We start from the raw sequence: 25,268 nt of genomic DNA, 5'->3' as shown, positions 1-25,268 counted from the left end.
AAAGAAAAAGACAGATTTCTGTTTAGAACATGAAAAAATGCTCCAAGGTACACAGTTAAATGAAAAAACCTAGTTGTAGATCAATATGTATATTAAGATCCTAGCCATGTAAAAAACACCGAAAAATAAAAGATGTATGCGTAAATGTATGTGTTTATGTGCTTACGTAAATGCATACAAAGGAGATGGAAAAGATGCACAACAAATGGTTTTGTCTTTTACTCAGACACAGAGAATGAAACATACACCTTAATTAACAGCATATTGTCATCTTTGGTGTACACAGGACCTCTCATTAGCCTGACCGCCCCCTTCCTTCCTTCTTCTTTTATCCCATTCCCATTATTCTCCCCTGTGATAGGCAACCATTCTGATAGTATGCGTCGTGGTTTTAAAATATGTACACAAATTCTTCGACACTCCTCTATTCAAAAGCGGAGGCTAATCTCTCTCCCTTTGAGTGTGGTCCAGATTTAGGGACTTGTTTCTAGCACATAGAATGTGGCAGAAATGTCAGTGTGTAACATCTGAACCCGGTTTATAAAGGACACTGCAGCTTCCTCCTTGCTCTCTCTTGGATCACCCACTCTGGGGGAGGCCAACTGCTACCATGAAGACACTCGAGCACCCTGTGGGGAAGCCCGCCTGGGACTGAGGCCTCTCACTGACAGCCAGAGCTGACTTGCCAATCATGGGAGTTCGCCACCTGGGACACAGGTCCGCCAGCTCCGGTTGAGCCTTTAGATGACTGCAGCCCTGGCTGACACTTTGAGCACAACCTATGAGAGACCCTGAGCCAGGATCCCCCAACTAAGCTGCTCTCACACATAGAATTCCTGACCCACAGAAGCCATGTGAGATAATAAATGTTTATTGTTGTTTAAGTTTAGGGGAGACATGAGGTGGCCCATGGAATGAGTGGCAAGTTCAGTAGGCTTAGGCTTTCAGTTCAGTATTCTCTTTCTCAGAAAGTTAAGGCAGGCCTTTCCTAGAAGCTTCCGTTTAGAGCTCATTTGAAATTTAATCAGGTCAGTGTCAAGGCCAGACTTATTAGGGAACCCATGAAAGCCCTTACCTGATGGTTAATGGGTATGGCCTCTTTCCCTCTGCAGGAACTCACCTATCAGGGAAGGAGGGGGCTCAGGCTTCAACTTTTCCTTTTTTTCTTTTTGAGACAGGGTCTTGCTCTGTTGCCTGGGCATCATTATAGCTCACAGCAACCTCAAACTCCTGGGCTCAAGTGATCCTCCTGTCCCAGCCTCCCGAGTAGCTGGGACTACAGGTATAAGCCCCCACATCTGGCTCATTTTTTCTAATTTTTGTAGATATGGGATCTTGCTATGTTGCTCAGGCTCGTGTCAAACTCCTGGCCTCAAGCAATTCTCTTGCTTTGGCCTCCCAAAGTGCTAGGATTACAGGTATGAGCCACAATGCCTGGCCTCAGGCTTCAACTTTTTGCAGCCTAGTAGGAACCACTGCCTTGGGAGGGCACAGAGTAGGAAGGAAGAAAGTATTAAAGCCACACCTGCAGCTACATGGAAAGAGATCTTATGCCACATGCACTCCCAGAGTGAGAAGGCACAAACACTCTCAGGAAGCTCCTCTACCATGAGGGCTCTGGCCTTGGAAGGACTACAAAGTCATGGTCAGGTGAGCCTGAGACTTCTCACCCTTTCATATCGGGTTGTGTTCATGGCAGAGGCGCCAGAGTAGGAAGGAAAACTTATACAGTGAAAAACAGTGTACATAAAGCCCCAAGTGAACCAAGATGGGAAGGACTGATGTACAGGGGTGTGCTTCCTGTTCCAAGAGGAGAGGTGTGGAGGGCATTTCCAATGTACCAATATATTGTACAAGTTCCCTACAGGCAGCAGAGAAGGCAGGCTGGGACTCAGCGAGCTTATCTTGAAGGCTGCTGGGGCTCTGCGTGCTGAGAATCCTCTTTAGGACATAGCTCAGGTGCTTGCTGTGCCTGGCTATTTCTGCTGGCATAGTACCACCTGGATGCATGTGTGTGGGCAGCTCTGTGAAGTGCTCTTTGAGAAAGTTCTCTCTGTAAGAACTTGCCTTGAGCTTCATCCCCACCATCTGGGCCATGGACACAGCAGAGTAGGTTCCGCCATGGTGGTCCTGAGTGGGCTTCATAGAGAACACAGGCAGCAGATCAGTGAAAGCACAGCTTCCTTATCACACATCCTCTTCTGAAGTTGGTCAGGGTTATCTACTTCATGAGAGCATGACATAGGTAGGATCCCAGGAACTGGTCCAGCTCATGGAAGTTCAGCCTCAAGGCTTCCACTGTGGCCTCTAGAACTCGTGGTGGGTTCTCCTCTTCTGGTTTCCTTTAAAGCATGACACCATCAGCCCCACTATTGCAGGATAAGGAAGGAGTCTATACAGATCCCATCTGGGTGGCAGCGGTTGTCCACAGAGGAGTGAAAACGAAGTGATGCCAAATAGGATTATTGCAGCGCTATTCACAATAGCCAAGATTTGGAGTCAACCTAAGTGTCCATCAGTGGATAAAGAAATTGTAGTACATATATGCAATGGAATATTATAGAGCCACAAAAAGAATGAAATCCTGCTATTTGCAACAACGTGGATGGAACTGGAGAATATTATGTTAAGTGAAATAAGCCAAGCACAGAAAGACAAATCTCACATGTTCTCACTCATATGTGGAAGCTAAATATTAAAAACAATTTAAAGATCAATCCTATGAAAAAAAATAAAATAAAAATAAAAACAATTGATCTGGGCCAGGCGTGGTGGCTCACGCCTGTAATCCCAGCACTCTGGGAGGCCAAGGAAGGAGGGTCACTTTAGCTCAGGAATTCCAGACCAGTCTCAGCAAGAGTGAGATCCTGTCTCTGCTAAAAATAGAAAGAAAGTAGCTGGGCAACTAAAAAAAAATAGAAAAAAAATCAGCCAGGTGTGGTGGTGCATACTTGTCCCAGCTACTGGGGAGGGTGGAGAAGGAGGATCACTTGAGCCCAGGAGTTTGAGGTTGCAGTGAGCTATAATGATGCCACTGCACTCTAGCCTTCTCAAAAAAAAAAAAAATTAATCAAATAAGGTCAAGATTTGTGCACTGAAAACCTGAAGAAATGGAAAGACACCAGAGGTGTTGCTAGGGTCTTCCAGGCTGGGGGTGGGGTGAGGAGGGTTGGGAGTCTGGTCATTGGAGGTGCAGGCTCCGGGGTCTAGGAGGCAGGGGCTGTGCGGCATCTGGCTGGGTGGCCTGAGGTGGGTCTCAGCATGCAGAGGTAGGGGCTCGGCCAGGCTGTTAAAATGTCACAGATGGCAGGTGCCAGCTGACAGTTGCACAGTGAGTTCTCAGGAAAGGAGGTGGAGGAGGGAGAGACCTGGGAAAAGTCCAGAGTAACCAGTTATGGGAAGGGTGGGGGTGGTCTCTGCAATGTGGAAAAGAAACCAGCAAATCAAAAACAAATTACCTCTGAAAGAGACAGATTCTACCGTGTTTCCCGAAAATAAGACCTACCCATAAAATAAGCCCTAGCAGGATTTCTAAGCATTTGCGCAATATAAGCCCTACCCCAAAAATAAGACCTAGTGATGGGCGTGGCTACACAGCGTATCTGCACAACCCATGCATTTCATCGCGGAGCGGTAAAGAAGATGAGCAGCCCTTCTCATCTGCCCCATGGTGACAGCTACTATCCCACAGGTGACCAGAAAAGTGCAGGCAGCCCCACCAACAAGGTTGGCTCCCCCTGTCAGGTCCGGGCCATCCTATGTGTGCTGCAAACTGAAGCTTTGAGGGGAAAATAACACATCCCCTGAAAATAAGCCTAGGGTGTCTTCTTGAGGAAAAATCAATATAAGACTGTGTCTTATTTTCAGGGAAACATGGTAGAATGGAAACTAGTGGATATACAATACCTTCTTTTATACATTTCACCATGGACTCATGTAAATATTTTACATAATTAAAAACAATTTAAATGCAATTTCTAAAATTTATATCTAACAGACAATGACATGTTATGAACCTTTGAATCCTAACTCAACTGAACAACTGGAGAACAATTTTAAAGCAACTGCAATAATGTGATAAGTGACTAAATATTTAATGTTAAAGAATTATAAATTTTGTTGTAATTATGCTACTGTGATTTTATATCTTTAAAAGACCCTTTTTAGAGCTACTTACAGAAATATTTGCAGATGATATCTGATGTCTTGAATCTGTTTCAGAATAACCTCAGCGAAATACAGATGAAATACGATGAGATACAATTTAGTAATTTTTGAAGCTGGTGATATGTACATGGAGATCATACTTTTATCTCTACTTTTGTATATGTTTGAAATTTTTAATAATAGAATTATTTTAAAAAGCAAAATAGTCTTCAGAATCTACTTACTCGGGGTAACTAGCAAATTATAGGAATTATAAGGAAGAGGATAAATGAGAATATGGTGATGTAGATTGTGGAAAACTCTGCAAGGACAAATAAGCCAGTCCTTCCACAGAGTAGCTCCAAGGAAAAAGATTGAGTTGGTACTTATCGATTAAAGGAAATTTAAGCACTTTATGAAGGACTCACAATGTATGGGACATATCTGGCTCTTGATTCAAACAAATTGGTAAAACATTTATAAGACAATAAGAGATATCTTAACATTGACTAGAAGTTTATTTTAGGTGTGGAAGAATTGTGGTTATGGTTTAAAATAAGGGAATTAATGGCCGGACGCGGTGGCTCACGTCTGTAATCCTAGCTCTCTGGGAGGCTGAGGTAGGAGGATTGCTCAAGGTCAGGAGTTCAAAACCAGTCTGAGTAAGAGCAAGACCCTGTCTCTACTATAAATAGAAAGAAATTAATTGGCCAACTAACATATATAGAAAAAATCAACTGGGCATGGTGGCGCATGCCTGTAGTCCCAGCTACTCGGGAGGCTGCGGCAGGAGGATCACTTGAGCCCAGGAGTTTGAGGTTGCTGTGAGCTAGGCTGACACCATGGCACTCACTCTAGCCTGGGCAACAAAGTGAAACTCTGTCTCAAAATAAATAAATAAATAAAATAAATAAATAAGAGAATTAATTTTGAGAGATACATCATTAAATATTCGTGAGTGAAATGGTGTGATGGCTGGGATTTGTTTGGAAATGATTCACTAGAAAAATACATGGAGATGTAGAGAAAAATTGTCCAGGATTGGTAATTGTTGAACCTGGGTGACAGGCACCCAGCCTGGGGGTTCATTTTGTTACAGTTTTTACTTTTGTATTTGTTTAAAATAGTCCATAATAAAAATGCTACCAGCTTCCCCTCAGAGAAATGGAAAGACATCCCATATTCACAGATTAGAAGACTTATTGTTCTGATACCAAGACTCCCAAAAAGATACGTAGATTCAGGCTGGGTGCAGTGGCTCACGCCTGTAATCCTAGCACTCTGGGAGGCCGAGGCGGGAGGATTGCTCAAGGTCAGGAGTTCGAAACCACCCTGAGCAAGAGCAAGACCCTGTCTCTACTATAAATACAAAGAAATTAATTGGCCAACTAATATATATAGAAAAATTAGCCGGGCATGGTGGCACATGCCTGTAGTCCTAGCTACTCAGGAGGCTGAGGCAGTAGGATTGGTTGAGTGCAGGAGTTTGAGGTTGCTGTGAGCTAGGCTGACGCCACGGCACTCACTCTAGCCTGGACAACATAGTGAGACTCTGTCTCAAAAAAAAAAAAAAAAAAAAGATATGTAGATTCAATGTAATCCCTACCAAAATCCCAGTGGGTTTATTTGTTTGTTTTGCAGAAACTGATATGTGGATCCTAAAATTCATATAGAAATGCAAGGGACCCAGAATAGCCAAAACAATCTGGAAAGAGAAGAGCAAAGTTGGAGGACTCCCACTTCCCAATTTCAAAACTTAAAACTACAAAGCTACAATAATTAAGACAGTGAGGTACTGGCATAAAGATAGGTATAAAGATCAGTGGAATCACATTGAAAGCCCAGAAATAAACACTTATTTTTATGGTTTTGGTAGGCAGAATTAACTTTCTCTTTCCCCCATCCCCAAAATGTGCATGTTCTACTCCTCGGCACCTGTGAATACGTTATGATACAAGGGAAGGAGAAATTAGGGTTACTAATCAGCTGACTTTAAAATAGAGATTATCTGGCTGGGCTCAATATAATACAAAGATCCTTAAAAACTGAAGAGGGAGGCATAGTAGTTTTGAGTCAGAGGCAGATTGGACTATAGAGGAATGGTCATAGAGATACAAGGGTGCTGGCTTTCAAGATGTACGAGGAGGACCACAAACCAAGGAATGTGAGTAACCTCTAGAAGATAGAAGAGGCAAGGAAATAGATTCTCCCTTAGAGTCTCCAGAAAGGAATGTCACCCTGTGACATCTTGATGTTAGCCCAGTGAGGCCCAGGTTGAACTTGTAATCTACAGAACTGTAAAATAATAAGTTTGTGTTGTTTTAAGCCACTAAGTATGAAGAAATTTGTTATGGGAGCAACAGGAAACTAATACACTAGGCAACCTATTTTTGACAAAGAAGCCAAGACAATTCAATGTGGAAAGAATAGCCTTTTCAACAAATAGTGTTGAGACAACTGACATGCAAAAGAATGAAGTTGATACCTCTTGTTTTTGGGCACATGAAAAAAGAAAGAAAGAATGAACGAATGAAATTGAACCCCTACCTCTCACCATATACAAAAATTAACTCAAGGCTGGGCGCGGTGGCTCACGCCTGTAATCCTAGCACTCTGGGAGGCCGAGGTGGGCGGATTGCTCAAGGTCAGGAGTTCAAAACCAGCCTGAGCAGGAGCGAGACCCCATCTCTACTATAAATAGAAAGAAATTAATTGGCCAACTAATATATATAGAAAAAATTATCCGGGCATGGTGGTGCATGCCTATAGTCCCAGCTACTTGGGAGGCTGAGGCAGCAGGATTGTTTGGGCCTAGGAGTTGAGGTTGCTGTAAGCTAGGCTGACACCACGGCACTTACTCTAGCCTGGGCAACAAGGTGAGACTCTGTCTCAAAAAAAAAAAAAAATTTAACTCAAAATGGATCATAGATATAAATGGAACAGCTAAAAGTATAAAAGTCTTAGAAGAAAACATGGAGCAAATCTTTTTGACTTTGGGTTAGGCAATGGTTTCTTAGATAAGACACCAAAAGCAAGCAAGAGACAAAATAGATAAATCGAACTTTATCCAATTTAAAAACTTTTGTGCATCGAAGGAGACTATCAAGAAAGTAAAAAGATAATCCCCCAGAATCAGAGAAAATATTTGCCAATTACATACATGATAATGGACTTGTATCCAAATTACATATATGATAAAGGGACTTGTATCAATAATAAGAAGACAAAAAAACCTAATTAAAACATGGGCCAGGCCAGGCCAGGCGTGGTGGCTCATGCATGTAATCCTGGCACTCTGGGAGGCCTAGACGGGTGGATTGTTTGAGCTCAGGAGTTTGAGACCAGCCTGAGCAAGAGCGAGACCCTGTCTCTACCAAAAATAGAAAGAAATTACTTTACCAGCTAAAAATATATAGAAAAAATTAGCTGGGCATGGTGGCGTATGCCTGTAGTCCCAGCTACTCAGGAGGCTGAGGCAGGAGGATCGCTTGAGCTCGGGAGTTTGAGGTTGCTGTGAGCTAGGCTGATGCCACGGCACTCTAGCCCAGGCAACAGAGTGAGACTCTGTCTCAAATAAATAAATAAAATAAAACACAGGCCAAAGATTTAAGTAGACGCTTCTCCAAAGAAGATAAACAAATATCCCATAAGCACATGAAAAGATGCTCAACATCATTAGTCATTAGGAAAATGTAAACCAAAACCACAATATTACACCATTTACATTCACATTTTGATAAAATCAAAAAGACAAGCAACACATGTTTTGGTGAGGATAAGGAAAAGTTGGAACCCTTATACCTTGCTGGTGGGATTGAAAATTGATACAGCCAATTTGGAAGACAGCTCGATAGTTCCTCAAAATGTTAAATATAGATTTCCCATGTAACTCAGCGATTCTACTCTCAGGTATCTACTCAAGATAAATGAAAACATATGTCCACACACAACTTGTGCAATAATGCTCATAGCAGCGTTATTCATAATTACCAGCAGGTAGAAATAACAAAAATGTCCATCAATTAATGAATGGATAAACAACACATGGTATAGCCATACAAAGGAATATTATAAATAATAAGCAATAAATAAAATTAATAATAATTATAAACAAAAAAGAATACAGTAATGATACACACTACAACGTGAACAAACACTACAAACATGCTAAGTGAATGATGTCAGGATACAAAAGGCCATATGTCGTATGATTCCACTTGTATGAAATGTCTAGAATATACAAAGCCTCAGAAACAGGATTTCTTTTGCGGGGGACAAAAATATTCTAAAATTAGATTGTGGAGATGGTTGTATAACTCTAAATATACTAGAACACACTGAATTGTACACTTTAAATGGGTGGACTGTATGGCATGTGAATTATATCTCAATATAGCTGTTAAGAAAATAGTTATTAAAACATAAAATAAGGGCCGGGCACAGTGGCTCACACCTATAATCCTAGCACTCTGGGAGGCCATGGGCGGATTGCTCAAGGTCAGGAGTTCAAAATCAGCCTTAGCAAGAGCGAGACACCATTGCTACTATAAATAGAAAGAAATTAATTGGCCAACTAATATATATAGAGAAAAAATTATCCAGGCATGGTGGCACATGCCTGTAGTCCCAGCTACTCAGGAGGCTGAGGCAGGAGGATTGCTTGAGCCCAGGAGTTTGAGGTTGCTGTGAGCTAGGCTGACGCCATGGCACTCACTCTAGCCTGGGCAACAAAGTGAGACTCTGTCTCAAAAAAAAAACAACATAATATAAGTATATTCCAAGGGGGAAAACGGTATGGAGCATGAGCTCAGCCCAAACAGGCTCTACGATTGGGGGTAACAACCGATGGAGGAGGTGGTAGGACATGTGAAATACATGGGCAGAGAGTAGAGGTGGGGCCAGGGCCTGAACAGGAAACTGAATCCACTACAGAATTTTGTCTGCTTCAGTTTTGTCACAGGTCAGCCTTGGGATGATCTCTGGAAGAAGGTCCTAGAGCATTGAGGAGATTCTATGATGTCAGCACCTGACCATTGTGACATAGGCACTTACTCGATGCCAGGGAGAAGTGAACCCAGGGAATGGGGCTCCCAGCTCTCACTGGGGGCGGCGCAAGGGTCGCCGCCCCTTAGACAAAGTCCCAGTCTTCCAGAGGCTTTTACCAGCTGGCCCCACTTCTGCTGGTGCAGGGTGTGATAAGCCATCTCAGCCAGGGCCAGGCTGAGCTAGAGGACGTTAGCTTTACGGGTGACAAGGGGTCAGAGGGACTAGAGTGGCAGGAAACCAGGATGTTCGCAGAATCCCTGAGTCAGGATTAGGAGGACAAAAACCTGTACCAGAGAAGACCTCCACCTGGCTGAAGGACTGAGGGCCAGCCTCAGACAGAGATCGGGGTCAGAGCAAGTTTAGGGTGACAGACACTGGGGGCAGAGGGAGGTATGTTCACCGTTTGGTGACTCTGCTCCTCTCGCTCCAGGTCCCCTCTTCGCTGAAGTGCCTGTGAAAACAGCCCAGAGGAGTCCTCCTTGGTAAGAGCTCTTAGCACCAGAACACTCTCATTCCTGTTCCCATCTCAGCCCTCATGCCCCACAGCCCTCCACAACTCCATCCTACCCCCCCATTCCTCTCCTCCCCACTTCTCACCTTCCCTGGAGGATATTGCCAACTCTTCTGACCCCAAAGGCAACATGGATTTAGGTTCTTGGTGAGTTCAGCCTGGAACTGGGTGCATGAGGCAGAACCAGAAATGGAACGATTCTCCCAATATTTGGGCTCTCTTTTTTCTCGACAGGTCCCCTGGGCTCTGTCTCCCTCCCTGCCCCACCCAGATAATCGTGCTGCCCCTCAGCTCCCAGGAGGCAGCTCTGATTCTCCATCCCCACACATCGCTCCTCAATGGCTAACTGCGAAGAAGTGAGAAGCCAAGCTTAGTCCCACGCTCCTGCCTGAGCACTCAGACAGCCTGGTGCTAGAGGGCTGGGTGTCTCCTTGGCCTGCCACCAACACCAGGCTGGAGCCGCACTGTGCACAGAAGTGGCCTTGATTTCTCAGGCGCAGCTGGCCTCAGAGATACTGGTTCTGACTCTGCTAGGACTCTGCTAGGTCTCTGAACCCTGGTCTTGTCACCCCCGTCCCTTCTGGATTCAAGGCAATGTTGCCTCGAAACAAGGACCAGGTGCTGCTACAGAAAGCAGTGCCCCCTGGCCACCCCCCTCAGGGCCTCTCACAACTTGTGGACTCCTCTTCCCCCAACCTACAGCCTCTCTTTCCCCAGCAACTGCCTCCTCCCTCCCGAACACCTTTCTCCTCTTCCCCTCGACCCCATCTCCGCTTCTCCCCTCCTCCACCGTCCTGCTCTCCGGGCTTCCAATTCTACTCATCTGACTCGAATTCTGACTTTGCTACACATCCCTATTTTTCCTCTCACCCAAGTTCCCACACTTTCTATCACCAGAACTTCCTCTCTTACTCCCTTCAACGTTCCTCCTCTCCCTCAAAACACCCCCAGCAACCCCACCACCAGCGTCATCCCTCTCCTCCTCTCACCGTCTCCTCTTCTCCTTCCCTCCCTCAGAACTCCCCCCTCCCCTACTCACCTTGCCAGTCCCCCTCCCACTCCAAAGACCTACCTAGCTCCACGTTCACTTCTCCAAGCCCCAGCCTACCTCCTCACGGAGTCCACTCTAACAGCCAGACATGGCACTGGCATCAGTACAGGGACACCGGGTCCCCTGGGGAGTTGGAAGGGTGCGTGGCAAGCGAGACGGACCCTGCAGAGTTCAGGGACCCGGGGGCCCTCGCCCAGGCCCTGGTGGCCCATGTGGGGCACCGCCGAATTGCACACGACCTGCGGCTACTGCTTTTGCAGCGCCTGTGGCTAGGCACAACCGGCCAGGCCCCGGTCGTGGAGTATCCTATATGCCTGGTGTGCCTCCGGCCCCGCGGCCCCTCTTGCCCCATGCCCAGGTACAAGACTGGACCCCGGCTGCTTGCCTTCCCCCAACTACTGCCCTGTGGGCAGGGCCAGGAATCCCGGCCACTCCGCATAGGCATTGGCTTCGGCCTCCGCCTGCCTCGGGGCCAGGCCAGGGCCTTGCATCTGTTGCCAGAAAGAAGGCCAGAGGAAGCAGGGCCTCAGGGCGAGGCTGCTCGGGCCCATGGGTATCAATTGAGGACATCACGGGCTCCAGCAGCTCAAGACCCAGTGGCTCGGGCCCAGGCAGATCCAACACCAGACACACCCTCCCAGACCGGGAGCGTCCGGTCTGCAGGTCCTCAATCACCAAACTCCACCAGATGTTCCAGGCCTCCACCTCAGGCACCAAAACAGGCCACTGCCTCTCAGAAGCGCAGACCTTCCCCTGCCCCAAAGAGGCCTGCCTCTCCAGAGCTCATTCTCCGAAAGTCGCCATCCTAGTTCCAGAGCCACGGAGGCTCCCTGGAGCACCTCCTCCAAACCCCACTCTCGCCATCAAGCCCCAGATCTCTGGGAGCCCCCGAGACACCCTGAAGGGCTGGCTGGCCGGAGGTCAGGTGTGCTCTCCTGCCCTGAACCCTGGGAACCCCTTGTGGAGTCTTCTCTCTCCTGGCTGAAGAGCCTTCAATGTATCCAATAAAGCCTGACCCCGTGAAACTTGTGTTTGTGTCCTGCTGAGCACACAGAATGGAGGGTGTGTGCTAAAGGAAGCAGAGAGGCCTGGGACAGCAGGTGCCATGTATCCAAGGAGGACAAGGCACACACAAGTCCTGAGTACCTGACATGCAAAGAGGGCTCAGCTGGCCCTTCACTCATTTACTTTTTTTTAAAATTTGGGGTGAGGGCTGACCCAGCGCTCCCCGCCCCGTCCACTACACCGCCACCACAACCTTCACTCATTTAATTCAATCTGTGGACAGATACTGGTATCTGCAAAGATGAAACCACTGGGCCCTTTCCTCCGAGTGCACCTCAGGTTAAGAAGGATGCAGCAGCGTGTGTCTCCTTGCAAGGATGGGCATCCCTAGTGCCCACTCTCAGGGGATTACTGAGGTCCTCACACAGATCAGAAACCCGAAGGCCCCCTCAGGAGGGTGGGATGGGGTGTCAGGCACAGAGGACGCCTATCCAAATTGCCTGCATCTGAGCCCAGCAGAGGGGAGCAGACCTTACCCACAACCCTCCCGCAAGTAAGGGAATGGCCGACTGCCACCTCTGCCAACCGTGGAGCATAGGTGTTTTGTTAACGTTGATAGTAGTTTCCCCATATTAGGAAGCAGTGGATCGGGGATTTTAAGCCAGGTCTATTTTCAAATACATGCTTCCTCCGTTAAGAGGCAAGAGACTTCTGGTGTGTGCCCTTGGACAAATCACTTCCTCTCAGGGGTAAAAGTAAAGGCTGCGCTTGTATGACTCGGCCTATCTATCATTCCTGAAGTAGGGCCAGTTCTAATTGGAGTATTTATTAAAGGCTTATCGACCTTTATCAACCTGTCAGCTCCACCTCCCACGCCTCTCATGCCCCGCACAAAGATGGCGGAGCCCCGAGGGGCGGGGAGGAACAGAGAACCGCATCCCGGCCCCGGAGTTCCGGGTCCCGTGGCCGCTAGTGCTGACGCGTGCCGGCGGTTCTGCGCTTGCGCGAAGCGGACCGCGGGACAGGTGCGCGTGCGCATTGCGTGTCTGCGCGTCGGACTTAGACGGACCGGAATGGTGATACGGCTGCCTGAGGGTGGTTTGAGCTTTGGGCAATCCTGCGGGTGTGAGAGGAGTCGGGCGTGATCTCGGCGGCGACAGGACCAAGTTCAACAGCTGCCCGAGCAGTAGTAGAAGGCCGTGTGCGGCATGTCCTGGGTGCCACGGAGCGGGCAGTGAACGCGCGGCGGGCGGGATGGGCCGGCGCCGGGCTCCAGAGCTGTACCGGGCTCCGTTCCCGTTGTACGCGCTTCAGGTCGACCCCAGCGCAGGGCTGCTCATCGCCGCGGGCGGAGGAGGTGCCGCCAAGACAGGCATAAAGAATGGCGTGGTGAGAGCACAGAGCCACGGAAGCTGGGTCACCGCGCGGGCTGAGGGCGATTCCAGGGTGGCCGGGGGTCCTGGGGGCGAGCAGCACCCCAGATTCGGGGTTTGCCCATTTCTGGTGGGAAAACCCGACATTCCCAGCGCCCAGGCGCGAATTTCAGCCAAGAACTTAGTGGGCGATTGAGAGACTTTTCAAGTATAGTGAAAACTGTATACAGAGCTGCATAGCTCTGGCGGGAACACATGAGTTCCAGGGGTCTCATCCTGGCCTTTTCCGGGGAAGCCACACAGCCTTGTCTGCCCCGTAGCAGCAGCAAGAGTGACGCATTTGGTCTTCAGTCTAGATTCTTTTACCCTATGAGCCTAGCTCTGTTCTGTAAAATGAAGGTAATAATCCCAGCCCTGCATGCTCTGCAGATTTGTGAGGCCCAAATAAGAGCAAAAAGACTGGATAATGCTTTGTGAACTTGAAAGTGCAGTAAGCAGAGCGATAGGGCATCGGATTATAGGATGTAAGTTTTCCCTTGACGTGCTCTCTGGATACCCCTGAACTTTGCTCATCCTCGTTCCTTCTACCACAGCACTTTCTGCAGCTAGAGCAGATTAATGGGCGCCTGAGTGCCTCCTTGCTGCACTCCCATGACACAGAGACTCGGGCCACCATGAACTTGGCCCTGGCTGGTGACATCCTTGCTGCAGGGCAGGATGCCCACTGTCAGCTCCTGCGCTTCCAGGTTCATCAGCAGAAGGGCAGCAACAAGGCAGAGAAGGAAGGTGAGGTGCTGCCTCTGGCCCTTTGGGAAAAGGGTTAAATGAGTAAGGTCACTGTCATCTTGGTCTGTCTATAGAAGTAGGGCTGGAAATGGGGATGTGGTAGCAGGCTAAAAGTAGTACATAGAAGCCTGGAACCTGGCAAGCTGTTTGTCTTACAGGCTCAAAGGAGCAGGGGCCTCGACAAAGGAAGGGGGCAGCTGCAGCAGAGAAGAAATCTGGAGCTGAAACCCAGCGAGAGGGGTTAGAACTCAGGGTAGAGAATTTGCAGGCGGTACAGACAGACTTCGGCCCTGATCCACTGCAGAAAGTTGTGTGCTTCAACCACGATAATACCCTGCTTGCCACTGGAGGGACAGATGGCCATGTTCGTGTCTGGAAGGTGTGATTTTGGGGGGTTAGGGAGGATAAGAGTCAGTAGCAACAAGACCAAAATTGTGACAAACTGAATGTGGGTGCTGGGAAACTTGTGAGTGAAGCTTGCACTGAGTGGCTGTTAGAAGAGGGGTGGGCATCTTAGTGCTCTTATTGTGGACCTGGGCTAACTGTGGTGGTGGGTTGGTTGTAGGTACCCAGTCTGGAGAAAGTTCTGGAGTTCAAAGCCCATGAAGGGGAGATCGAAGACCTGGCTTTGGGGCCTGATGGCAAGGTGAGGTGGAGAGAGGAGAAAGTGGATGGTGATGCTGCTTCTCCAGTAAGTAGATCCCCTAACAGTCTATCTTTGGAATCTTTATTCCTGACCAGTTGGTAACTGTGGGCCGGGATCTTAAGGCCTGCGTGTGGCAGAAGGATCAGCTAGTGGTACAGCTGCACTGGCAAGAGAATGGACCCACCTTTTCTAACACTCCTTACCGCTACCAGGCCTGCAGGTGTGAAGACCCTGGAGGGTGGCTAAAGAGGCACAGCCCAGCTGCAGTAGGGGGGAGCTGGGGAGGATTGTGGCCTTTTTGGGTGTTTCCCCAGGCCTGACCAGGGTGCAGGGGGGCACAAACCTCTGAGGAGGGTTGGGCAGGCCCCAGGAGCTGAACAGTGCCTCACCTGGCCCCCAGGTTTGGGCGGGTTCCAGACCAGCCTGCTGGGCTACGACTCTTCACAGTACAGATTCCCCACAAGCGCCTGCGCCAGCCTCCACCCTGCTACCTCACAGCCTGGGATGGCTCCACCTTCTTGCCCCTTCGGACAAAGCCCTGTGGTCATGAAGTCATCTCCTGCCTCAACATCAGGTGTGAGACAATGCTGGCTTGGCTGGATAGTGGGTTCCTGGGGGAGCTTGGAGAGGAGTCTTGCCTGAGGACTGATATTGGTGAGTGAGGGTTACTGCACAACCTCCAGGACAACGAGCACTTTATTGTTTGTTGCAGTGAATCGGGCACCTTCCTAGGCCTGGGGACGGTCACTGGCTCTGTTGCCATCTACATAGCTTTCTCTCTCCAGGTAATGGGCAGAGGTTGGCAGAGCCCTGTGGGAGGACTGTAGGCCTGTCTCTAGCCTGAGTGTGCAAGGAGGAGTCTGGCCCACTTTGTAGTGGTGGGAGTGGGGAGCACGTTTTCCAGAAGAAGGGTTCCCAACTAGGCCTTTCCTCACTGGTTTTCTTTCTGCCCCAGTGCCTCTACTATGTGAGGGAGGCCCATGGCATTGTGGTGACGGATGTGGCCTTTCTACCTGAGAAGGGTCGTGGTCCAGAGCTCCTTGGGTCCCATGAAACTGCCCTGTTCTCTGTGGCTGTGGATAGTCGATGCCAGCTGCACCTGCTGCCCTCACGGCGTGAGTCATTGGGGGAGGGTATCACCCTACCTTTAGCTGGAGTGAAAACTTTTCCCCTGGAGATTGGGCTGTTGGTTGTATTCCATCCTTCAATGGAATAGGTTGAGGGTCTTGGTTCCAGTTTCTCTGCCTGCTGACTTCTTCCCTTACCCCTCCTGCAGGGAGTGTTCCTGTGTGGCTGCTGCTCCTGCTGTGTGTTGGGCTTATTGTTGTGACCATCCTGCTGCTCCAGAGTGCCTTTCCAGGTTTTCTTTAGCCTCCCTGCTCCCTGGGAATCAGGGGCCTGGACACTGCCACCCTCTAGAGCAGAGAGGAGGCCTGGACCCCCATTGCTCACTCCATCTGGGTCCACAGCTGAGGTTGCCTCTGATGAGATGGATGGGCACTGCCTGCCCCTCCCAGTTAAAGCTTGGCTGTGGCCCTGCGTGACTCTGGGTCCTGGGAACCATGCATTTATCATCTGTGGATCCACTGGTACAGTGGTGTCCGAAGCCCAGGGCACACTTCCTGCCTCCTTCCCTCTACCTGTCAGAGGCTCCAGAGTTGAGCTTGTCCTTTCTCTAGAAACATGTGAAGATGCCCAGGAGCCTGCAGGCTCTGTTGTCCTTCCTGTAGAAACGATTTCTCTTCCTCCCCTCATAGCCATGTGGCCAGTTGCTTTTCATATGAAGCCCCTGGCATTTGCCGGGGCAAGGACCAGCTTGGTACTTGGTGTTAGGGCAAGAAGGGGCAAAAGGAAGACTTGAATAGTAATCTATGGGTTCAGGTGGGTAGCATCAAGCTAGCCAGGCTAAACATGCAATAAGTTTCTGGATAATCTACCCCTGCCTTGAAGAAAGGGAAAATGAACTTCAGCCCATTAGGCAGGAAAAGTTGATATTTAATAAACAAGGGAAGACTGAACTGAGACCCCAGATGGTACTCTTGTCAGCTGTTTCTGTCCTCAGAAGGTGAGAGAGCCCCAAGGTCAAGCAGCTCCGCTTGGTGCTGGAAGATGGCTCTGGCATACTGATGCAAGAGGCGGCTCATGTAGCAGTGCTGCCACGGGAGCAGCCCTTCCAGGAAGCCGATGTGGCCACCCCGTGCTGTTATGAGCAGAGCAATGTGGGGAGAGTGGCGGGCAGCCTGTACGGGAAGGGCTGGGGGAGGGTGGGAGAGAAGGTCAGGATCCCTGGTCTTTACTAAGAGCCCAGGCTCTCTCCACATGTACCTCATGGCCCATTTTCCCTGGAGCCAAAGTGTCATGATTCAAAGTGCTCACCATGGGCTGGGGAGAAGGGGTCGTCTGCTGCATTGAGGCAGAGCACAGGGATCTGGATGGCATCTACCTTGTTTCTTGGGCTCGCTGCTTGGTAGTAGGCAACACAGTCCTGATATCCAAAGGCCACAGATGTGTAGCGCTCATCAATCTGGCGGATTGTGCGGGCCTGCAGGTGGTGGAGGCACAATAGGCTAAGATGACGAGACTAGGAAGATGGTGGAAGGCTAATTTTGGGGGTAGGGAGGATGGTTGAAAGTATACCTGTAGTACAAAGTCTACATCCACCACCTTTTCAATCACCTTTCTATTTCTGCAAGAGTACATGGGGTTTGGCTTGACTCTGGACCTGACCCAAAGCTCCAGCCTCTGTCTTATTAGCTCATGTGTGAGGAAGCCCAGAGAACTGACAGCACTGGGAGAGCTTGGTGTGTCTGCCATCTGACCCTCTCCCACCCGCCAAGACCCTACCGGTCCACAAGTCGGCAGAGCCCAGCAGTGAGGGGCTGATTGAAGATTAGCGAGTTGAGTGGGGTCTCCAGGGAGTGAGTGGTCTCAAAGGAATCCCAGCATGCAGACAGAGTCAGTGCTGCCACCAACCCTGCAGCCTTCCCGGTCTGGGCCAGGTGGTTCAGCACCAGTATCCTACAGGAATGGATGAGGGATCATGAAAGAAGGATTTGCATTAATGTGAGTCAGGTCAGAGGAGGAGAGGGAGAGGATGTGGAGAAGGAAGACTGGGTCTCTGGGTTAAGCCCAAGCGACATTTACCCTCCAAAAGAGATGCCCACAGCCAGCAGTGGAGCTTGGGAGTAGCAGTTCTTTATGTGGTTCACAACTGTCTCTAGATCTTCTGTATTGCTGGCACAAAAAGCCCTGTGGGTCTGAGGGCAAACCAGATCACTGGGGAGGGAGGGAGGCCCTGTCCTGAAGGTAGAACAATGAAAGGGCCCAGGACCTAGAGGGGAAATGGGAGGATAGGTAGCAGGTAGAGCCCCAGGGACTAGAGTCTCTAAAGGGTGTGGATAAAGGGCTGCTATGAGCCCCAGGGACTGGAGTCTCTAAAGGGTGTGGATAAAGGGCTACTCACCAGCAGTTCTTCCCCTCGGCAGCCCCGGTTATTAAACACGACAGCCCTGTGGCACACACAGGTATGTCTTAGCTAGACCCTGCTTAGAAGCCCCTCATCCCTTTTGGTGGTCTTCAGAAAGACCCCTGTCCAAGGACTCCCTTTATATAGCACTCTTCATATCTGTCAGGGTCTGAGTTGACTTCTCCCTTTTATAAGTTTTCAGATACCACCCAACTGCCCGTCCTTACCTATAGCCGTCCCTCAAAGCTTGGTTAACTAGGTTCAAGATGTATGACTCCTGGCTACTGCCGGTGATACCAGGAAGCAGCAACACAATGGGCTGGGTGGTAGGGTCAGGGTATTGACTGCTGTCAGGCCGTTCAGCCCAGTCTAGTAGGACCTGGCCCCCATCTCGTGTTTGGAGGACTTCACTGGTTTTGAAGAGGGGGACACAAAGATACTATTAGGAATTTGATGTATCTTAAAAATGTTTACCTCCTGTCTTACCCACAAGTCCTGTAACTTCTTCCATTAGCATCACTGAAGGGCATGTTTCATGTAAAACAGTAAGGCTTGACCAAGGTGGAATGGGGACATAAAAGACTGAATATTACCTCATGGTTGTGCAATTATACAGCCCTTCCATAAGTCCACTGTCATTGTACCCTCAACACATGGAGGTAGATGGGGCAAAGATTACCTTCATTTTAAAAGAAACAGGTTTCCCCCTAGAAACTTGCAGGTTGTTCACCCCGCTCTGACCCTTCTTACCTCCGGTAAGGGACTGGGGGCTGGGACTGCAGGAAGACTCGGAAGATGCTTTGTAGCCGCCCCTCAAAACACCATGGTGTGGGGTAGAAAGTCTCCACGGTGACTGAACAGTGTTGCTCCAGGAAGGCCAGAAACTGGGGCCCAGCCACCAGTCGAGGCCTCTGTAAGCACATAACACAACCTGCCTCACTCCCCTGATTTGTGCACCAAGCTAGTGAGGCACCCAATTCTAGAGGGTGAGTGAGTGCCTCTCTAGAGGCCAGACTAGAGGACACTGCTTTTTCTAGGGTAAGAGATCCAGCACAGTTCAGTCTGTGATGGCCAAGTCACTGGTGGTAATACAGCTCAGCTAGAGCCCCAAAGAATCCCAGTTCTGGAGTGTCACCTCTCCAGAATTGATCTTGATCTGGAGCTGCTGCAGCTGACTGGGTGCTGACTGCCCCGCTCAGCCTTTCCATGCCCCAAACCTATTTGGGAGAGAGGGTAACATAAACAGTGCCCAGCTGATCCCCTGCAGGAAGTGCGGTGGTTCTGGGCAGGGCCTGAAGAAATGCAGCACTGTTCAATATGTGACTTTTGCTTTGCAGTTGAATTAGCCACAGTCATCTTCCTGAGACCGGCTTTGGACACTCTTGCTCCTCCTGATTTTAGCATCTCCTCATCTGCACATTCCTATTGATCCTTAATGTGGTTGCTCACCGCTGAAGGGCTTCTTTCTACCAGGGTACCTCATTTTCTCTTATGAGACCCCTACTGTTAGACCATTCACTAAGGGAAAAATAATCCTAATATGAACAGATTTTTTTTTTTCTTCCTTCATGCCACCAGGGCAAAGTAAAAAGGATAGAATAACAGGGACAGATGAGGTCAGTGGACACTGAGTCCTGACTTTCAACTTCTCTGGTTCTTCTGGATACACATCAAGTGAATGAGAGGGCGTAGGTCCTTAGCCACATAGAAGGTTTATGAAGGAGGAGTATGCCTGCAGGCTTAAGAATAGAAATTGCCTTTCTGTAGGTGGCCCTAGGGAACTTGAGGACAGACTTCTATCTCCTCTGCAGTCCCTGGTAGTCAGAAGGGGCTGGACAAATAATAAATTAGAGAGGCCAAGTTGATAGTGTGACTGTTGGAAAATGTAACTTGGACTTTGGCTCTTCTGCCCTGGAATAATGATGGCTATGAATCATTGTGTGCTATATTCAGGCACTGGGCTAAGCCCAACCTTATAAGATATAAGTGAAGAAATTATAACTTACAGAGGTTAAGTAGTTTGTCCAAAGTCACACAGAAAACAAGAGGCAAAGCAGAATTAATTATATTACTAATAATACTTGTAGGTAAAATTTGTTGAGTGCTCATTATGTTTCAGGAATTGTGCTAAGCAGTGTGTGAACAGGTTTGAGTGCTGAAAAACATGTCAAAGGTCACAACGCTTGCCAAAGCTAGCTAGTGGCTAAGCTGGAGATTCTAACCCAGGTCGGTCTGGCTATAGAGCCTGCGCAATTTTGTCACTGCACTATATTTCCTAATTGCCAAGATTCTGAGTTGCTATCAGTGCATTAAACCATTGGTCAGACAGCTCAGTAGTACAAAAGAAGGCTAGTAAATTAGTTCATAGGTTTGATTTATGTAGGTTAGTTTCATTTTAACTCCAGTGAAGTATTTCTTAACTCCTGAGAATTATTTAGTAATATGCCATTGGTTGCTATTAATAAATCAGCAATCCATTACCTTGCTGGACAGCCCAAACTCTGTCCTCAGAGCCTCCAGAATGGTACTTTCCATGCATTTTAACCCCTATTTGGAAGCCAAAAATAGATTTGGAGTATAAAGTGATAGGGGCCCAAATTTCTTTGTAGCTGATTACAAGCAACGGAAATGTTTAGTTAAGGACAGTTCTGGTCTGAAATAACTGACTTTGCAAATCTGTATAAGGTGAGGCTTGCAGAGTATTGTGAGATTTGGATTTTTAAATTATTTTATTAAGACTTGTTTTATAAACAATACATGTTAATGTAGAAATCTCTAGAAATATAGAAAAGTCTAGGTAACACTAAAATCTCCTAAAGATCTTTCTAAATGACTTGAATCAATAGATTTCTTCTTAGATTCAGCTACCTAGAAAAGAGTTTAATATAGCATCTTTAAGTGGTATTAGAAAAAAAAAAGAGTTTAATAACGATTCAAAGTTTTAGCCTTTGCTGGGTATGTAAATGATGTATTTTATCTAAATTTCAGTGAGAAAATCTCTAAGTTCATCAAAATCAACCTCTTTAGACTTTCTCATCATACTAGACTTTCTCATTACCCTACACATGAAAAGCCTAGAAATTAAAACACTGCTAAATGAGCAAGGATAGTTAGGGTTATCCATCAGTCCTGAGCTAGACTGTAAACCTCAGCCAGCGCTTAACAGAAGCGAGGCCCTACTAAGCTGATGGAGGTGGTGTGGGGAGTTAGCCACCACTCCACAGGCCTCTGGTTCCTTCAGAGTAGCCAATGAGAAAGACCACCTAAAAAGAAAAGGTCGCCGGGCGATGTGGCTCACGCCTGTAATCCTAGCTCTTGGGAGGCCGAGGCGGGCGGATTGCTCAAGGTCAGGAGTTCGAAACCAGCCTGAGCAAGAGCGAGACCCCGTCTCTACTATAAATAGAAAGAAATTAATTGGCCAACTGATATATATATAAAAAATTAGCCGGGCATGGTGGCACATGCCTGTAGTCCCAGCTACCCGGGAGGCTGAGGCAGAAGGATCACTCGAGCCCAGGAGTTTGAGGTTGCTGTGAGCTAGGCTGACGCCACGGCACTCACTCTAGCCTGGGCAACAAAGCGAGACTCTGTCTCAAAAAAAAAAAAAAAGAAAAGAAAAGGAAAGCAGAGTGTGCACATGTCCCCGATACCTTCCACCCTGCCTTTCCCCAAATGTTTGTCTACATTATAGAGGAGCAGCACGCCTCTGGTGCCCGCCTGGCATGGGGAGCACGCTGGATGCAGAGGATCCAGGGAGGCAAAGAACCGTCTTCCATTAGGTGATAATAGCAAATTTCACCGGGGACGGGAGACCTGGCCATCCCAACTCCCACAAAGGGCTCAAGCCCGGTGCTGGAAGCTACCCCCTACACCTGAGCAGCCCAACCCTGCCGGCCAGAGCGCTGGACCCGCACCCACCTGGGACACACATATCCAGTAGTAGCCCAAGTAGAGGGCAACGGCAAGAGCCAAGAGCAAAGGGAAGGTCTCTGCCCAGGTGCCATTCTGAGGGCTCAGGGAGAAGCTCAGCATCTTGTCTTGGTGGGATTCCGAGTCCCAGGCTCGCCACTGGGTCCGGCTTGCCGACTTGAACTAGTCCGCCGGCAGGTGAGCGCCGGGCCCCGCCCGTTACATGCCATTGGGCGGCCTGAGCGGGTCTGGGCTCCGCTGTGCGGCTCGGACCGCCCCCGCCCCCCGCTGCTCCGCCCAGCGCCCGCGGCCGGAGGCGACGCGCGGCGCTAGGACTCCGCGAGACTGCGCTCTGGCGGGCGCAGGTCTGACCCGAGCGACCTCCGCGCGGCCTCCCGCCCTCCCAGTCCTGCTTCCCCTCCGCGGTTGCCGCCGCGGGCCGGCGGCCTCCCCCACGGCTGCCATCTTGGTGTGGGGCGTCTTCAGCTCTTGCTTCCTCAGACGCTCCCCGGCGGCGACGGCCCAGCCAAGCAGCCTGGCCAGAGTCCCCAGCCACTGACAGTCAATCACTGGACACAGCCACTCCTGTGGTGATATTCTGCTATGTCACACAGTCTACAGCCATTTACAGTGACCCTCACACTAAGGTCACAGCCACTCGCGTGGTGACACCCTGCAGTCTCACACAGTGTTCACCCATTTACAGCCGGCTCCACTAGTGTATTCTCTTATGAGCTTCTTTCCCAGGAAGGGCAAAACCGCCTACAAAGCCTTACACCATCAGTGTGTCCAGAAAAGACAAGATAAGCGACACTCCACCACAGACCGCGCTCAAAGGCCCACAGAGCCTGCGCACAGGGCTGAAAGATGAGCCAATATTATTAACCCCTAGCTCATTATATGCTAAAACCCCCACCCTGGGAGGAACTTGTAATTTTTTCATATGAGACATATTTACTAACATTTCTCTCTGCGCTTGCACACCACCCCAAACACACAATGATGCTTACTCCCTCATGCATTATTCATTTTGCTTCCATAAAAACCCCCTGACTTTGTTGGTCCCGGAGGCAAATTTAAGACAGTTCACAACCTCAACCTTCCAGTTGAGGTGTCTTCTACAATAAATCCTCTCTTCCTTAACAATCCTCGTCATCTCAATTGACTTCTTGTGCAGCAGGAAACATTGCACCCCCTTGTGGGTTTGTTAACACCTTCACAGTGACCCTCACACTGTACACAACCGCTGTCCAGCTGTGACATCCCAGTGTCACGCAAGTTTCAGTTGCTCAGTGGTGGCATTCCGCACATGCACACACATGCAGGTTCCTGCAGCATTACTCTGTCTCATGCAACCCTAGCCACACAGCCATCCTCCGACAGATCATCTACTCATCACCCACTCTGCACCAGGCACTTGACTTAGACACCCCAGGGTTTTTGTCCCTGTCTTCACTGGGATATAGGCATAAGTTGTACTAGAACAGTGGCTTTCAACCCTGACTGCGGATCAGAATCATGTGGGAGTTTTAAAAAACTGCCAGTGCGCAGTTTTAGTTGGTCTGGAGAGGAGCCTAAGTAGCAGTATAATGTAAAGCTCTCTAGGAGGTTCAAATGTGTCATCAGGTTTGAACCACTGCAACAGAGGGTGGTGCTAGATCAGGGAAGTACTAGCTGCCGTGGGAACTTCATGGGGTTAGGGGTGTTCCAAGAGAGGGAACAGCATAAATGAAAGCCTGGAGGTGAGAGATTTCTTAAAGCAGCCAAAAGACATTTGATGTATCTGAAGCATGGTTGTGAGCAGCTACATAAAGTTTGTTAAATAGGTCTGGAATGTGTTGCTTAAAAAAGAAAAAGAAAAAAAAAGGATGTTAGAATTTATCCTAAGAGCAACAGAAAGCCATCAGAGGATTTTAAGAAGGAATGGGAGCCGGGCGTGGTGGCTCACGCCTGTAATCCTAGCACTCTGGGAGGCGGAGGCGGGTGGATTGCTCGAGGTCAGGAGTTCAAAACCAGCCTGAGCAAGAGCGAGACCCTGTCTCTACTAAATAGAAAGAAATTAATTGGCCATGGTGGCGCATGCCTGTAATCCCAGCTACTTGGGGAGGCTGTGGCAGGAGGATCTCTTGAGCCCAGGAGTTTGAGGTTGTGTGAGCTAGGCTGACGCCACGGCACTCACTCTAGCCTGGGCAACAAAGCAAGACTCTGTCTCAAAAAAAAAAAAAAAAAAAGAAGGAAGGAATGGGTGACATGATCAGAGTTATGTTTTAGAAGAATCATTCAGGCTGCTTGGAGAATGGGTTGGAGGAGGATGAAAGTAGAAGCAAAGAGGCCAATTGGGAGGCTGTTAGCAGGCACAGAAGATGGCTACCTGGACTGGGGGTAGCAGGAGAGGAGTGAAGATCTTCAAGATGGGAGGCAGAATTGACAGGACCTGGTAGTAGGTTGGAGGTGGGGGGAGGAGGAGGAACACGAAACATGGGTGACTCCCAGGTTTCTTTTTTCTTTTCCTTCCTCCATCCTTTCTTCTTCTCCTTCGTCTCCTTCTCCTTCTCCTTCTCCTTCTCCTTCTTCTTCTTCTTCTTCTTCTTCTTCTTCTTCTTCTTCTCTCTCTCTCTCTCTCTCTCTCTCTCTCTCTCTCTCTCTCTCTCCCTTTCTTTCTGTCTTTCTTTCTTTTCTCTTTCTGTTGCCTGGGCTAGAGTGCAGTGGTGCCATCATAGCTCACTGCAGACTAAACCGCCTGGGCTCAAGTGATCCTCCTGCCTCAGCCTCCTGAGTAGCTGGGACTACAGATGTATGCCACCATGCCAGCTAATTTTTTAAAAAGTTGTTGTAGTTATCAAATAACTGCAGCTTATAATGATAAAAACAAGAAAAAAATTTGTTATAGAGATGGAGGTCTTGTTGTAGGTTCTGGTCTTGAAATCCTAGCCTCAAGCAATCATCCTGCTTTGGCTTCCAAAAGTTGGGAGGTGTTTTAACTGTGTTTTCTTAGATTCTGTATTTGTGAATTGGGCATCCATTAATCACAGGGCCAAACTAATGGCCAAAGTTGTTTATGTTTCCCTTGCGATCCAGAGCCCATACTCTGAGCCACTTACTTTATCTAACTCTCACACTTTCAGCCAATATTCCCCCTGCCCTAAATCAACCCAGGGCCAAGTAACTAGGAACACGCCCCTATGCTCCAAAACCTGCAAGAATTATTCAAACTAGCCAGTCCTAAACTGCTTTCCTTGCCCTGCCTTGCCTTTCCCTTGGACGCCCCAGTAAACACTGTGGCCTGTGCCTTACCTTTGCTCCTTTCTGCCTCCTGAGTGACACTGGTG

General features: G+C 48.8%; 4 protein-coding genes and 1 long non-coding RNA gene across 8 annotated transcripts in view; 4 read left to right on the top strand and 1 right to left on the bottom strand.

The window, feature by feature from the left end:
* Positions 1–9,196: 9,196 nt before the first annotated feature.
* PRR30 (proline rich 30) lies at positions 9,197–11,779 on the top strand. The gene is made up of 3 exons (XM_012788231.2): positions 9,197–9,539; positions 9,623–9,674; positions 9,938–11,779. Exon 3 carries the CDS (start codon positions 10,298–10,300, stop codon positions 11,561–11,563), a length of 1,266 nt encoding a protein of 421 aa, XP_012643685.1. The 5' UTR covers positions 9,197–9,539; positions 9,623–9,674; positions 9,938–10,297; the 3' UTR covers positions 11,564–11,779.
* A 997-nt stretch (positions 11,780–12,776) lies between these two features.
* Positions 12,777–16,593, top strand: PREB (prolactin regulatory element binding). 2 transcript variants are annotated; one of them, XM_012788228.2, is made up of 9 exons: positions 12,778–13,148; positions 13,726–13,918; positions 14,077–14,297; positions 14,484–14,564; positions 14,660–14,784; positions 14,965–15,138; positions 15,277–15,349; positions 15,520–15,679; positions 15,841–16,593. In XM_012788228.2, exons 1-9 carry the CDS (start codon positions 13,014–13,016, stop codon positions 15,933–15,935), a joined length of 1,257 nt encoding a protein of 418 aa, XP_012643682.1. In that variant the 5' UTR covers positions 12,778–13,013; the 3' UTR covers positions 15,936–16,593. The 2 variants fall into 2 exon arrangements, with proteins under 2 accessions (XP_020144227.1, XP_012643682.1); XM_020288638.2 differs by lacking the exon at positions 15,520–15,679 and having other exon boundaries at positions 12,777–13,148.
* Positions 16,539–22,288, bottom strand: ABHD1 (abhydrolase domain containing 1). The gene is made up of 9 exons (XM_012788230.3): positions 21,949–22,288; positions 18,781–18,941; positions 18,258–18,440; positions 18,028–18,073; positions 17,709–17,821; positions 17,409–17,582; positions 17,202–17,250; positions 16,941–17,106; positions 16,539–16,818 (listed from the first exon to the last, which is right to left on the bottom strand). The coding sequence occupies exons 1-9, from the start codon at positions 22,060–22,062 to the stop codon at positions 16,607–16,609; spliced, it is 1,218 nt and encodes a 405-aa protein (XP_012643684.1). The 5' UTR covers positions 22,063–22,288; the 3' UTR covers positions 16,539–16,606.
* The window catches only part of LOC105884385 (uncharacterized), a 174,527-nt gene continuing 166,515 nt past the window's right edge, over positions 17,257–25,268 (top strand). For all 3 annotated transcript variants that reach the window (XR_001160199.3, XR_001160198.3, XR_012918539.1), the window contains exon 1: positions 17,257–17,267. This is a non-coding gene — a long non-coding RNA (uncharacterized LOC105884385). The remainder of the gene's footprint in view (positions 17,268–25,268) is intronic.
* Positions 17,262–25,268, top strand: part of OST4 (oligosaccharyltransferase complex subunit 4, non-catalytic) — a 51,441-nt gene continuing 43,434 nt past the window's right edge. The window contains exon 1 of the mRNA XM_076000620.1: positions 17,262–17,268. The gene's annotated coding sequence lies outside the window, so the exon portion shown is untranslated. The remainder of the gene's footprint in view (positions 17,269–25,268) is intronic.

Source organism: Microcebus murinus, chromosome 3, assembly GCF_040939455.1.
Source record: "Microcebus murinus isolate Inina chromosome 3, M.murinus_Inina_mat1.0, whole genome shotgun sequence".
Taxonomy (NCBI): Eukaryota; Metazoa; Chordata; class Mammalia; order Primates; family Cheirogaleidae; genus Microcebus; species Microcebus murinus.
Note: the sequence above shows the minus strand (reverse complement) of the source record. Positions and strands in the feature narration are given on the sequence as shown.